Source organism: Anser brachyrhynchus, assembly GCF_964034855.1.
Source record: "Anser brachyrhynchus genome assembly, chromosome: 10".
NCBI classification, from domain to species: domain Eukaryota; kingdom Metazoa; phylum Chordata; class Aves; order Anseriformes; family Anatidae; genus Anser; species Anser brachyrhynchus.
The window spans coordinates 24,717,014-24,730,527 of record NC_137705.1 but is presented as its reverse complement, the minus strand read 5'-3'; the positions used below and the strand labels follow the sequence as shown (position 1 = coordinate 24,730,527).

General features: G+C 37.9%; 1 protein-coding gene across 8 annotated transcripts in view; it reads left to right on the top strand.

Moving 5' to 3' along the window:
- Nucleotides 1-13,514, top strand: part of ARHGEF3 (Rho guanine nucleotide exchange factor 3) — a 126,234-nt gene that overhangs the window by 47,130 nt on the left and 65,590 nt on the right. The window contains exon 1 of one of the 8 annotated variants that reach the window (XM_080605649.1): nt 8,769-8,920. The exons of the other annotated variants lie outside the window; for them this stretch is intronic. Coding sequence (XP_080461775.1) covers nt 8,888-8,920 — 33 coding nt within the window. The 5' untranslated portion in view covers nt 8,769-8,887. Of the gene's footprint in view, nt 1-8,768; nt 8,921-13,514 lie in introns of those variants that run through there. 8 annotated transcript variants of the gene reach the window in all.

Below are 13,514 nucleotides of genomic sequence, written 5' to 3'. Positions count from 1 at the left end.
GAGAAGAAAAAATAGTTTGCACGGACAGTATAATTTTGGGTGTAATAACCATGCTCGTTATCAGGAACAGTTCCTTCAGGCGTAATAGGAGGACTCCTCCACCTGGGGGAGTGCTGTTGGCATCCCAGCTCTCCCGTGCCTGTTCACTTGCTGGACGCTCATGCATTTCCCTCTATGGGCAGTCCTTTGATTTCTTTCTAACCTCTTCCAGCTTGTTTAGGAGCTAAGTAGATTCTTGCTCCCTGATCCATCTCATCCGTCTTTGAAAAGAAAAAGTACAAATTCCATATTTCTTTTTCTCCTTTCTAAAAATGATGTGTACTTGTGCTCCACTTGCTCTTTTTACACCTCTTCCTCTTTCTTCTTCCAGTGGGTTGCAAGCTCCTGTGAAGTGCTTGCACTTCACAGTTGAATTGCCCCAGCACTTCCTCCTCTTTTAGTCCTGGTGCAGGCTTTCTTTTTGTCTTGCTTTCATGGGGGTGCTGTTGTGCCTCTGTCCAGCATTGACCTTTCTTGGGCCAGAATGTGTCTGATGTCTGGTATTAGCAGTGGTTAGAAGCAAATCTGTAAGTCTTTCTGGGTTAATGTACTCGAGGATGGATGCTGCAAATATAGTGCTTGTCTACAGGTTTAGTAGAAGCTGAGTTTTTCTGTAGTCTTGAAGTTTGTTCTTTGTAGCATTGCAGGATTGGGGAAACTTCAGACTGTTGATAGCAGCAATGTAGAGCGCAATAGGAGCATTAAAAATAATTATTAAAATTCATTATTTGTTAATTTTTAAAAAATAATTATTTCAGTGATATACTATTTGCAGCTCAGAAGACTAGAGCTCATAAATTGGTGCAAGCAGGCAGCCTGGATGCTGATTTTTATTTGTCAAAGCTGTTTTTGATGTATCCCTGCTTAATCTATGGGCAGAGTTTGAAATATTTTAACTTATTATTGGTTTTGTTTTTGAACAATCCATTGGAACTGTTGTCGATTAGTCACAAGACTATTTTTTCTTGGAACAGCAAGGTTTATGTTGGCAAAAAAATAGAGATGCAATCAGAAATTCATTGTGTGGTATTTGTGTAACTGGATAACAGTCTACTTCATCTGCAGTTCCAAACACACGTCAGAATTATTCTGTTTTTAATGTATACACTGAACTTAAAACTTTTAATGAATTTAAGAATGTATTATTCCAAAATGATGCATGGTTTAATTACCACGATAATCAAGTTTTATCCACAACGTATGAGGGAAATAGTTGTGTCATGTCAGAATGTTCAAATCATAAAACATGATTTGTAAATATGTGTATTCTTAGGGCCATGATAAATGGCTCTATCCTTTTGAAGTATCGGGGGTAGTGTACATTGCAAGGTTCTTCTCATACAGCAGTGCCGCAAAGATCTTGGATGTGCTGGAGAGACATCTATAGGTTGTTTGGAACGGAGTAGTTAACCACTACTTCTCACCACTGACATACAGTACTCTCAGGTATGGACCCGTTACTTACATACAACGCATCTTAGGAGGAAGAGAAAACATATCGTGACTATGCTCTTTGCATAGTGGTTTTATTTAAGGAAGAAAAAACGGCGTTACTATATGGTTAGATGAGATGAATGATGCAGCCTGGCCTTTGCTAGGTTTCTACTAGTTTGGGACTCAGGTAGAGAAACCTGTGCACGTTGTATGAGCTGTTATTGCTCATGCTATCCAGAGTATTCTGTAATACTTAGGATTTTGCAGTGTTTTCATTAATTCAAATCAGTAGCCATTTTATTAATGTTTTGGCAGTCTTTACAACTAAAGTCATCCTTGAGTTAAGCACCTAATTTAGTTTATAGCGCTACTTTCAGGTTAATTTTATGCATGTAACATAAAATATACTTTAGGTGATATATTTCTTGGGGCAATAATTTTGGAGGCATGCTCACAGAGCACTTTACTAAATGCATTCTTGAAATGAAGAGACTCTCATAGGCTTTTACATCAGCAAGACTTTTCCATTGTTATTTGTATTGTAAAAGGTAGGCATTCCATTTATTACATCTCAGATATTCAATTAGTATTTTTTAATAGCAAAAATAGTGTGGTATCTCCCATTTCTAAGGATTTCTTATGATTTGATGTTACCTTTTCACAGAATAGGTATTTTATTGGAACATGTCGTATGCAGGCATTCTGTTGACCCTGTGGAGCTTTATTTTATGAATCTTCGTCAGTGCTTTGTAACACGTTTATTTTTGTTCTGGGTGTGGTTTGTTATTTATAGTAGAAATATTCTGTGTGCTATAAACCTGTCACACCAGCTATTTTATGCATACAAACAATTCTGAGCTAGAAGCAACATGTGATAAAGCAGATAGGTCCAACTGTCATTCTATTAGGCCAAGTTTGGTGTTCTGTTATAGAGCAGATTTCCTGTCTTTAATCATAGGTTGGGTGTTACCTTGTATTCCTGCTGTCATTTACTGTTCTTCTCTTTGTTCAACATCAGATGAACTTGACCCGTGTTCAATTTGACTCACACTAAACTCTGCCCGTTTCTTTGTATTTGTTTCTCCCCCACCCCCAAGCAGTGGCTGCTCATGGAGAAAACATGATGTGAAATTAGTATTTCCTATGACTTTGTTTCAGAAACTTGTGTTGTAATGGTTAACAGCATGGTACCGTTGTCCTGCTGAACTTGATGCCATTTGGTCTGAGAAAACAACCTTACAGTAATAATTTTGGAATATTTATCAACATTTTATTGATGTTACCCTATTTCTGAACAGAAATCTTAGTGTAAAACAAATACTGGACAAGAATGGTGGTACTCATGGACTCTAAGTGCTTTTTTGTTTGTTTTTCATGATGCTTTCAGTAAAATGTGGTGTTATTGCAACCTGTTACAGAGTTGTTTTTAACATCACAACTTCCTTTTTTTTTTTTTAAGCAAACCATTGTGAAGATCTTTTGTCTAATTTCTCAGTGCTTGTAACTGTAAAAATTGTCACCAATCAGTTCAAGTTTGCTGTACAAATTTCCAAATTGTCAGTGCTTATGTTAGTACTATTTAAAACTGTGAAGTAAGTTCTAATTTAAAAGTAAATAAATAGGTTATGCATTTGGAAATGGTTGCAAGAGCATCACTTGCAAAAACAGCTGTGAAATCCTCTGTGCTGCAGTAGAAGTTCTGCTCAAGCATCTGGCTCTCACCGACAGTCCCACAGGTTCTGGTTGAGGTTGTCAAGTTGTACCTGTGGCAGAAAGCTAAACCAAGTCTTCTAAGGAGCAGGTGAGAAGGAAAGTCAAAGGGAGGACTGGAAGGGAATATTAAGAACACAGGAGCTGAAGGGGGAAAGAATTTGAGTTCCTTCTGTTGCTTTCAATTGGAAACAGCACTTTGAGTGGCTTTTGTTGACAGTCTCTATGAGAGAGGGAAGGAACTGCAGGCTTTTTGGATGCTGGCTGCATGCGATCCCACGTATGCTAACTTGCTTAGGCTTCTGGAAGGCAAAAAGGGAACATTACTTGTCTTCATACCACACAGTACTTCAGCAGTGCACGTTCACTTTAATCATACCTTTCAAAATCTTAGTTGCAGCAGCAGGATACTGCTGTGAAAAATTATTGAAGTGTTGTTTTTTTTTTTCCCCCTTATATGATAACGAGCTATAGAGAAGATAGCAGCAGTGAAACTGCTATATATTGGTTTTGCTTGCTATTTTGCTATTATCATTTTGTTAAGGTCTGGGCAGCAGAAGATGCTTGGAAATGGATAACCTGAATAAAGACTGAGCACCTGCTTGTTACAGACATTTGCCAGACTTGAAATTTATGCCACCCCTGTAGTATGGGTATTTTGTAAGTGAGAATATTAAGGCAGGAAAATTTCTCTGAAGTGTTGTCAGACATCTTTTGAGTTTAAATCATTAATATTCAGGGATCATTGTCTCCATGCAAGCCAGAGTTACAGTAATGCTCAACTTTTTACCCATGTTTCTGGCTTTTTGATTCTGTGTTAGCAGTGCTGTTTTGTTGCTCTATCAGAATCAGCAGCGGTGCTAGAGCTACACAGATACCAAATGAAAAGTTTTCATGTATTTATGTATTTTGAGCTTGTTAATTATGATTTCTTCATCTCAATCTTCTGAGGCAGTTGCTGTCTGGAATCTCTAGATCTAGTGTCTTAGATTTCCTTCCTTGTTACTTGTGTGGGTGTTTGCATTGTACGTAAATCCAAGCTGCGCTTCTTTCAAGTGGGTGCTGTTGATGTTGCTGGCAACAAAAAGTGCAGACACCTTGGGGGCTGACTGAAGTACAGCTGCAAGAAAACATATATTTTGTTTTATTTACGTGGAGGTTAGAGAGCAGTTTTTGCCATGCTATCAATCAGGATCGATTGAGACAGGTAAGAGTGGCAGTCTGTTTTCAATGCTGTTTACAAGGTTGATGGGAAGTCTGGTTGGCCAGTCTCGTGCCTGATGCTGGGCAGAAAACTCACGCTTGCCAACGTACTTCTAAAATGCTGTTGGCTCCTGAGACAGAAGGCTATTGGTGACCTAAGAAGTAGTGTGAGTGTCAGTGTAAAGAAGCAAAGCAAGTTGAAGTGTTTGTATGTTGTGGTCTCTAGGAAATGGAATATGGAAATCTCAGTGTTATCATGAAACCTGACTGAAAAATGCCTGCCAGCCTAACCTCACCCTTGTTGCAGTTTAAGACCCATAAAATTGCATCCCTATTTTAATTAGTTTTCCTAATTACTTTGTTAGTAATTATTCTTTCCATTTTGAGGACAAGCTTTAATAGTCATAAACAGAACAAAATGGAGAAAAGATTAATTTGAATGCTCCCCATCACTTTAACAGGAAAATCTTACCTCTTCCTTAATTGTGTCACTCATGATCACAATTTATGAGAATTAAATGATCTGTTTGTAAGAAATCTAGATATTTTCAGTATCTTTCCTTTTTGTTGTTCTGGGCCTTTCAGATCTTGGTTCTGTGCCTTTTTGTTTTTGTGCAGCCACCTTGCAGTGAAAACCAAACAGCGTTACTTTCTTCCTCTGAGAACAGGCTTCTCTTATGAGTTTACTGCTACAGGTAACAATTAGGATCCTTAAGCTGTGGTTTGCCTGAACCTGTATAAGAGGAATCCACTATTTCTTAACTCTACAGGCATCTGAAAAGTTTCACATTTTCCTTTTGAATCAGCTTTTATACATAAAAACAAGAACATACTTCTTGTTAAAATGTTACCTAATGGTGTCTCTTTTCCATCTCCATTCTAATAATTCTTTTATTAAATAGAATCAATGGACTGGTTCCAGCTTGTCCCTCCATGTAAGGACCAGGGTCCAGAACTTCTCTGGAAAACGTGTCCTGCAGACTCTCTTGGAAATTGATCTAGGACTAGGACAACACAAATCTTTCTTTGTAAAATAGGTTAGGAGATGCTAATAAACCTTGCATCCTTATGTATGCCTAGTGATGAAAGCAGTGTTTAAAAAAAAAAAATTTTTTTTTTTGATTTAGGGCTGCCTCCATAGAGATTGAGGTGTCAAGCCTGTCAGGCTTCTTCAGAGTGCTGGTGTATGCTGTTTTATAGGAGTGGGCTCTAATATCACGTAGGCTCCAATATCTGGCACCTGATCCTGTAAGTATGTTATGCCTTTTCTTAAAAGACTTGTCAGAATTGCCCTAGTTTCTGAATCATATTTGGAAATATGTATGAAATAGTGAAAGTTCAGTGTGGTCAGTGCTGAGATCACTGATTATGAGCAGAATTAGAAATTTGGGCAAGCATAAGGGAAAAATATGAGCTGCCCATGGAATTTAGATTTCTGCAACAGCTGAGGCTAAATTTTCAGGAATGCAGTTCTGAACTTCAACATCTAATATTTAATCCTAATTTCTGGATCTGGCATAGAGCTTTCTACAGTTATTTATTTGTATTTATTTTTAAGTGCAAATATTCAAGCCTGGGCAAGGAATTACCAATTCCTAATGGCAAAGAATTAAAATTTCCTGTGATGGGGTGAAAGATTGTTTAAGAAAGAACTTAGATGTCATGACAGTCTAAAGACAAGTTAAGAAAGAAAAAGGAAAAGGAATCTTGAGAAAAAATCCTGGCCTGTATATTGTTTAAATATAGAATTTATGTGGATTTCCTTTGAAAATAAACTGTTCTTTGCTGAAAGGCACTGAAGAGAAGATGGCTAGATATGGTTCTAGCACTTTGTTAGGCAGGGAAGACAGACCAACAACATTTACCATTCACCAAAAAGGAAATGTTTCAGTAATTTTTGAAAGTTTTGGCAGAAAATATCTGCTTCCTGAGGATTTTTTTTTTTTTTTTTTTAGTATTTTCTGTCTGCTGGGAAGTGTGATGGCTCTTGTTTTTAAAGGAATTAGTTGCTAACTGGTATCAGTTTCACCTTTTATTTTCTGCCTCCAAGCTCAGCAGAAACTTTTTGTGCTGAGTTTCATACCGACAAAAGACTGCACCAACTCATTAAGTATGTGCTTTCTTAATTTAGAATTATTGTTTGCTTGCCACTCAAATTCAGATGTATCTTGACATTCTTGCCTACTAAAGCATTCAGGATTCTGCAGAACAATCTAGTATTTGTCAAGTCACAAAAGATTTGACAGATCAAGAGAGAAATGTAAGAATGTAGGGTCTAGACTGTCTTTGTCTTGCATTTATTATGCTGACAACTTGATTTTTAGTATGTTAAAATGAATGATTTGACTAATACTTTCAACCATTTCTCTTTTATTATGGATGCTTGCTTGAATTTCTCTCTTCATACAATTAAGTCCTGGAAAAAAAAAAAAAAGAATCTTTGGAATAGGAGTAGGAACGTATTTAGTCTTCTGATATTTTATTAATCAATGAGTCTTCTAAAACCGAGGATGTACTATCTTAGAAATGTATAGAAAATATGTCAAACAGTAAGCCTACAAGAAATAATCTACCACGTATATGCAACATGTGTAGAAGGGATCAGAAGTGTCAGGATTTTTCTTTTCTCTGTATTTGCACTTGTTCTTTACGCTACAGTCAACGTAGGCCTTAAAATAGAACCAAACCTCATATTTCTCCCCAAAGTCCCTTTTAGTTAGTTCCTTTTACTTAAACCATATCTTAGTGATATGGTTTAGTGGAGGACTTGTTAGTGTTAGGTCATAGGTTGGTCTAGGTGATCTTGGAGGTCTCTTCCAACCTAAATGATTCTGTGATACTACTTTGAGGACAAGTTTTTCTGACCCAAAAGAGTTAATGCTGTTTGTGATGCAGGAAAGATGATGGAAAGATGGATAAGCTCCATCATTTTTTATATAAAGCACTGTGTTTCAGTCACTCGTAATATTTACAGATTCCATTATTTTTTGTAACTATTCTGCGTTGATTTCTAGTTTACTTTGGGTAAGGGAAGTTTACGTCTATGCATGTTTAGATTTTGAAGAGGGCTGCTCAAATGGACATTGAAATTGCATGAAGCATATACAATTATAAAGTTTCAGGTAATATATGGAAAATTGCATAATTTGATACCTTGCAGATGAGCACCTTGTGGAAGCTAGCTTTTCTTACCCTGAAGTAATACAAGTTAATTTGATGGCCAAGTGAGGCAATTAACTGGGTGTATAATCACGGAAAACAAATATGTGCTAGTGACCTAGCTGGCAGTTTGAGAGAAGACTCTTGTTATCAGCAGGTCAGTCTGACTCACTTGTTCTCTTCCCAGTCATAATGTCTTTGTCATGCAAATATAAGACCTCTTAAGGAAGCATTCTATTTTGTGGTTTGGATTATGAAACTGGAACCTAATCCTGTAACTTTCCTGACTGCAAGTTCTTGATCATATTAATGGCCAAACATGTATGTGGCCATGGAATTCTTTCAGGATGAGCTTCTCAGTTTTGAAATTACAGATGGCCTGGCGATTCTTATGCTGGTGGGGTAGCACCAGTCATATCCAATATTTTTAAGGCAGCAGTAAATTCAAAGTGAATGGTTTTTTGATGCTTAAGGTATATAGCTTTCCCAACTCGAGTGAAATGAAGAATCACTGGGTTCGTTCCATGGAAGGCAGTTGCTACAGGTTTGCTTACCAAGAGTGGTGAAGAATCAGCAAAAATGGAGTTTCCTTCATCTGTTATACAGAACTCTCACAGATAAAATCAAGCTTTGCACTTCCTTGACATGTCCTCAAATGCAAAACGTGGGCCCTCTGCCGAGTATATCTTTGCACCTCGGTTCTGGGCCATTTCTAAAATATGCTGTGCTTGCCCTCATGCCTCTTACTATAAGAACTGCTTAGCAGATCCCTTAACTTTTGGAATACTGATTTTTTTCCGTGAACTGAATGTTTAAAAGTTTCACCCAGTATATACCAGGTGTTTTGTCTTCTGGCTGAGGCATCTGCGTTTGGAGATAGCTGTCCACTTTCAAGGTTAAAGCCCGTTGCTATGATTTGAGACTGAGAAGTGCACACGTAGGCGGCAGGCAGTGTTTCAGTTACTGACTCTCAAAGCTCCCCAAATACCTACCTATTACTTGAAAAACACTTTAAACATGTCTTTACCTTCACCATACCACTGCCATTCTCTTTACACTTGTTAGCAATTTTTAAAACACTTCTGTATGCCTAAAGTGTTATTTGAAGCAGTGTGTGAGAAAATCCAAAGCTGAGATAGAGAGGACAATGTGTATCACTCGGCTTCTGACACTTCTAGCACACTGCATGACAGGAAGCGAGAGCAAACTGTGTGACTGCATGGGGAGGAGTTCCTGCCGAAAACTGAAGGAGAAACATAGGGACTTCTTTGTAGCAGAGTTTTCACTGTCACGCTGAAGATTAAGAAACCTCCTCAAATCTGAGTACAATACAAAGTGCCTCATGGTGTGGTGCTGTTTTTTTGTGCATCATCAGGTGAGTATGCATTCAGGGTTATGTTACTTTTCATTGTTTGCTTGTGTGGTATTGTAGTAAGTTGAAATTGCACAGATCATCCTTCCAAGCATGGCAAGACTTGAAATTCTGTCTTAATGAAACCAAAATGGTGCTTAGCAGGAGTGTTTCCTTCTGTAAGGAAATAAACTTCTTAAAAATGTAGATAACATATTCCAATATTTGATATTGGGATGGATGATGGTTTATTTTTTTTTTCTGTGTATTGGTAGTTCATTGTTGCAGGATGATAGTTCTTGGTTTTGTTTTCTTTCTTGTTTGATTGTTTTACCATGAGTGTGTAAACATCTCTGCCTCTGTCTCCTAGCATAAAAATGATAATTCAGTCTGATACTGGGGTTTATATTAGAACATTCTGGCAGTGGATAGACTTTGTGCATATAAGTGAAAGCTATAACAGATCCCATATACAGCATATTTACAGAGCATAATTACTCTGCTGCTGCTGTACAATGTGTGTATGAAGTAGCACCTGGAAAACTGGCTGCAGTTTTAGGTATTGCACCTTCAAAAGTAGCAAGATTGATAATAAATGTAGGAAATGTCACCTATGAAGAAAGTTTAAAAGATTTAGTACTTGTCACATGTACAAAAATAAGACTCAATTTGTGGTAAAAGTGTGCACACATCTCTTGAGTGTGTGGGAGTAATTGTAAAGGTGGCATTTGTTCTCTCTACTTGCTAAGCTAGCACAGGAATAAGAGGACTTACAAAATCAGTCTATCTTGTGACAAGGGAGACTAAGGTTAAATATTTTTGGGGAGAACGCTTCCTAACCGCAAAGTTAACTTAGCAGTGGAACTGAATACACAATTATATTGTACAATCTGTCATTTTAAACTTTTCAGTATAATTTAGAAATTTTGTTCACGTGGGCATGTTTTACATGTTGCAATGGCTAGCATTTAATTCTGGACTATTCTTAATGACTTGTGGGATTTTGTTTTGGGGCTATTGATTGTGAATGAGAGTAGCACGTCAGTGTCACACATGGACAAATCTGATCTCTGACTTTGCAGCTCTAATCCCAGATCCATAGCATCCTGTCAGTGGCTGGAAAACTAGAGAGCTTCCTCTTATTCAAGAAGCAAAGTTATTTCAAAATATTTGTGTATGTGTTGAATAAAACCGTACTTTGAAATCCTTAGAAATGTGATAAAGGTGAGGAATTGCAGTGTGAGGCAAGTAAGTCAGGGCTGTGTTCAAGGCCTGTATACTCTTGGATTTGCTCTGGAGAATATGGCTTAAGTACATTGAAGTTTAAGAGTGAATTGTTAACTGGATATATTTTGTTTTACGTCGCCTTTAACAGTAGTGAGAGAGAGAGTCTATGACAAATTTATGGCACAGAATATTTTTAAGATGTTATGTGGAGTGCTTTATGCAGTTCTGACTTAAAACATGTTTAAGAAAGCTAAATCAAAATTGCAACAGCCCTGGAAGTTTATCAAGATGGTCAGAGAAATGAAGAACTAACTTGTGAAATTTGCTTTAATAAATGTTATGCATTCGATTTCTCTGTTTTTATTAAATAGCTTAAGAATGAGACTGCTGATTACTAACTGCTGTGCTGTGTAATGGTTGTAGTGTTTTTGGATGTACTTAATATTTATATTTGCCGTGGGTGTGTATTTTACACATTGTTTACTTGAAAATTTATAGCAAAAGAAATCTACTAAATACTACAGTTTTACAGTTTTCATGGAACACCAGGGAGATGCACGCCTGCCAGTGACATAAAATCATGTGGATTCTCTCGTGTATATTAATATTGCTGAGCTCACATTAAAATTTTTGGTTGAAACTGGGCTTAAAAAAAAATCAAGAATAATTCCAGAATGAAGAGTCATAGGGATACCCACCAGTATTATATAAGCCTTGTTTCCTGAGAAATGGAGCTCAAGTGTGTTGTTTATTTTCCCCACATATATTTAATCCTAAAATAGACACAGCAGCATGTAATTTTAGTGAAAGCATAATTAATTTTAATCTATGCTGAAAAATCCATTTTAGGTGCAGCCATTTTATCTATTCTGTGTGAAGCTGAAGAGCAGCACTTCAGGCACTAGATCAAAAGCCATCTACAGGAACCCATCTGTGGTTTTAAAGGTAGAGCAGCGTAACGATGCTAAATGAAGAGACTGAAGGAAAGCAGACTAACAGCAGAGTACTAGAACAATAAGGGATGACTGCAGTTTTTGCTAATGAAGCCAACTGAAAGCCACGTAGAGACCTAGTTTATGGAAATTATTTCATTCTGCTGTATGTGGTTCTGGTGCTGTGCACAGCATCAGCAAGTCAAGCTCTTTCGCAATGAGATTTGTGTTCTTAAAAAAAATAATTCATGATTTGAATGAATCTGCCTTTCAAGTGAGCAAGTTTCATTGTGGTTTTCGTTCCAAGAACAAAAGCCATCCACTGATGTAACAGGTTGGGAAGCAGAAGTGGTGGCTGACAGCTGTGATTAAAAGGGCAGCTGAAGCAAGTGCAGTTTGTTGCTGTCCAGATAGAGGAAGAGCACAACGCCTTCCTTAAATGCACATGTCTTTAAGAGCACAATGCCTTTAAGGGTAGAGTTGGAGCATTAAAATAGCCTCAATTTAATTTATTCTTGCTTTTACAACTGGGGCCTGTAATAAGCTCTCTCAATATAAATGTATAAGGCTGGGAACTGCAACCTCACCAGGTCAGCTGGCCAGGAGCAAAGGAATCCGAGAATTAATTGCACGTGACTGATTGTGTTACCTGGGGGCACTGGGAACTGGGCATGACAGGTTGTAGCTGAAAAGTGGTTGTGGGAAGAAGAGAGGAATCTGAATAGTGCACGGACTCTTCTATACTGCATCTTAGTTTTTGTTTATATGCTAGGCCAATTTAGAATCCCTAGACATTGATTGTAAGTGTTAACTAAACCATAATTAATGTAGCACTCCTGAAGTCTTTGTCTTGAAGTCCTGACTGAGAAAGGATCCTGTACTAATAATTGCTGCTCAATCACGTAGCAAGGAACTTTTAAGGAGAATGAAGTAAAAGTGTATCTAACTTATTTATCTGAATTTGTCTCTGCTTTTGTAGCAACCTGAAAAAGGTTCAGCATATGCAGCTCTCTGCTAGATTCCAGTGCCTGATACTCTCCCCTGTCTTCCGAAAAGGGGAAGGAAAAAGGTTAAATAAAGACAGAATAAATACCAGTCCTCAAACAAAGCTCTGCTGATCCTTGTCCTTACAGTATCCTGTACATGCACACCCATTTCCTGTTGTTACTGTTGAACGCATTGCACATAATTTTCATTTCATTGTTGACTTCAGTGTTCATTTCATATTACAGTGACCAGAAAATCTCAAGTCCATCATGATAGCACTGTAGAAGTAAAACTTAATTCTGTGCTTAAAGAAAGGTGGAAGGAGCTGCCATTTTGTCTGGCAGCAATGTGAAAGGCTCCTCAGAAGTGCTTGGCTACCTGCGGCTCTGTGGCAGCCTTAGTGCCATGTAGGAGTTTTCTGCTGTGCTGCAACAGACCTAGGCTGGTGGTTTTTGGTTTTGTTTTGCCTGGGACATTGACAGCAAGCACTTCTGTTGCTAATACTGACATCTAAACAGCCTGACAGCTGAGCACGTGCAGGGTGGGACACAGGACCTGCAAATCTGTGTAGCAGGCTCGGGGCCAACTGGGCAATCTCTCCCTCAATAGGAATAAAGCTTTTGATTAGGTTTGTGTGGCAGTTTTGAGAAAAAGAGACAGGTAATGTCTCTGATGCTCAGAACAGTAGAGGGCAGCGGACATATACACAGAAACAAGTCTGATAATTAACCTTTACCGGATTTTTGGTTCTCTTTATAGTTGAAACAAATTTTTTTGCCAAGGTATCATAAAAAACTGATATTGAAACATAGGGTAAATAGTTCTTTTCTTTTTTAAAATCTTCTATTAGAATCAATATTCTGAAGTTGTGGTCCCCGAATGCATGTTATGATGCATCATTCAGATGAAAAGGCACTATGCTCTGGGAAGATGTGCTCTGAGATCCTTTGGTCTTCCCGTGCCTTCAAGCTGTCAGAACTGTCAGTGGCACAGGCAGGAAAGTCAGAGCTCACCGGGGTGGGGCACTGGTACTGACATAAAGGGGAGTTGCATGTTAGAGTGAAGTAAAAAAGAGATGCGTTTCTCTCTAAGCTTAAACTAGGTGTGAATTTTTAATCAGTTATCTCTGAACCAAGCTTAGCAGTAAATTCAGAGGTGCCTGGCTGCTTGTCGCAAGCAGAGATGCTTGTGATTAATATGACATGGCCTCCCTCTATACAGGCTTCTTTTAAGAACTTTATGTCAAAGTGGTGTGTCTTCTTATTTTTTTAAAGCATTATTTATTTCTTCTTAAAATTGAATGTCAGTGCAACAGTAATGTGATAACGTGGAAAACAAGTAATCCTAGGTAGGGTTTATTCTTGTTTCAGTGTTGTGAGCATTCTGGCTTTAAGCTGGGTAATGCAACAACACTGCTGCCTCTTCTAGCTCACTTCTGAGGTCTGCCTTGTGATATCCCACCACCTGCAGCA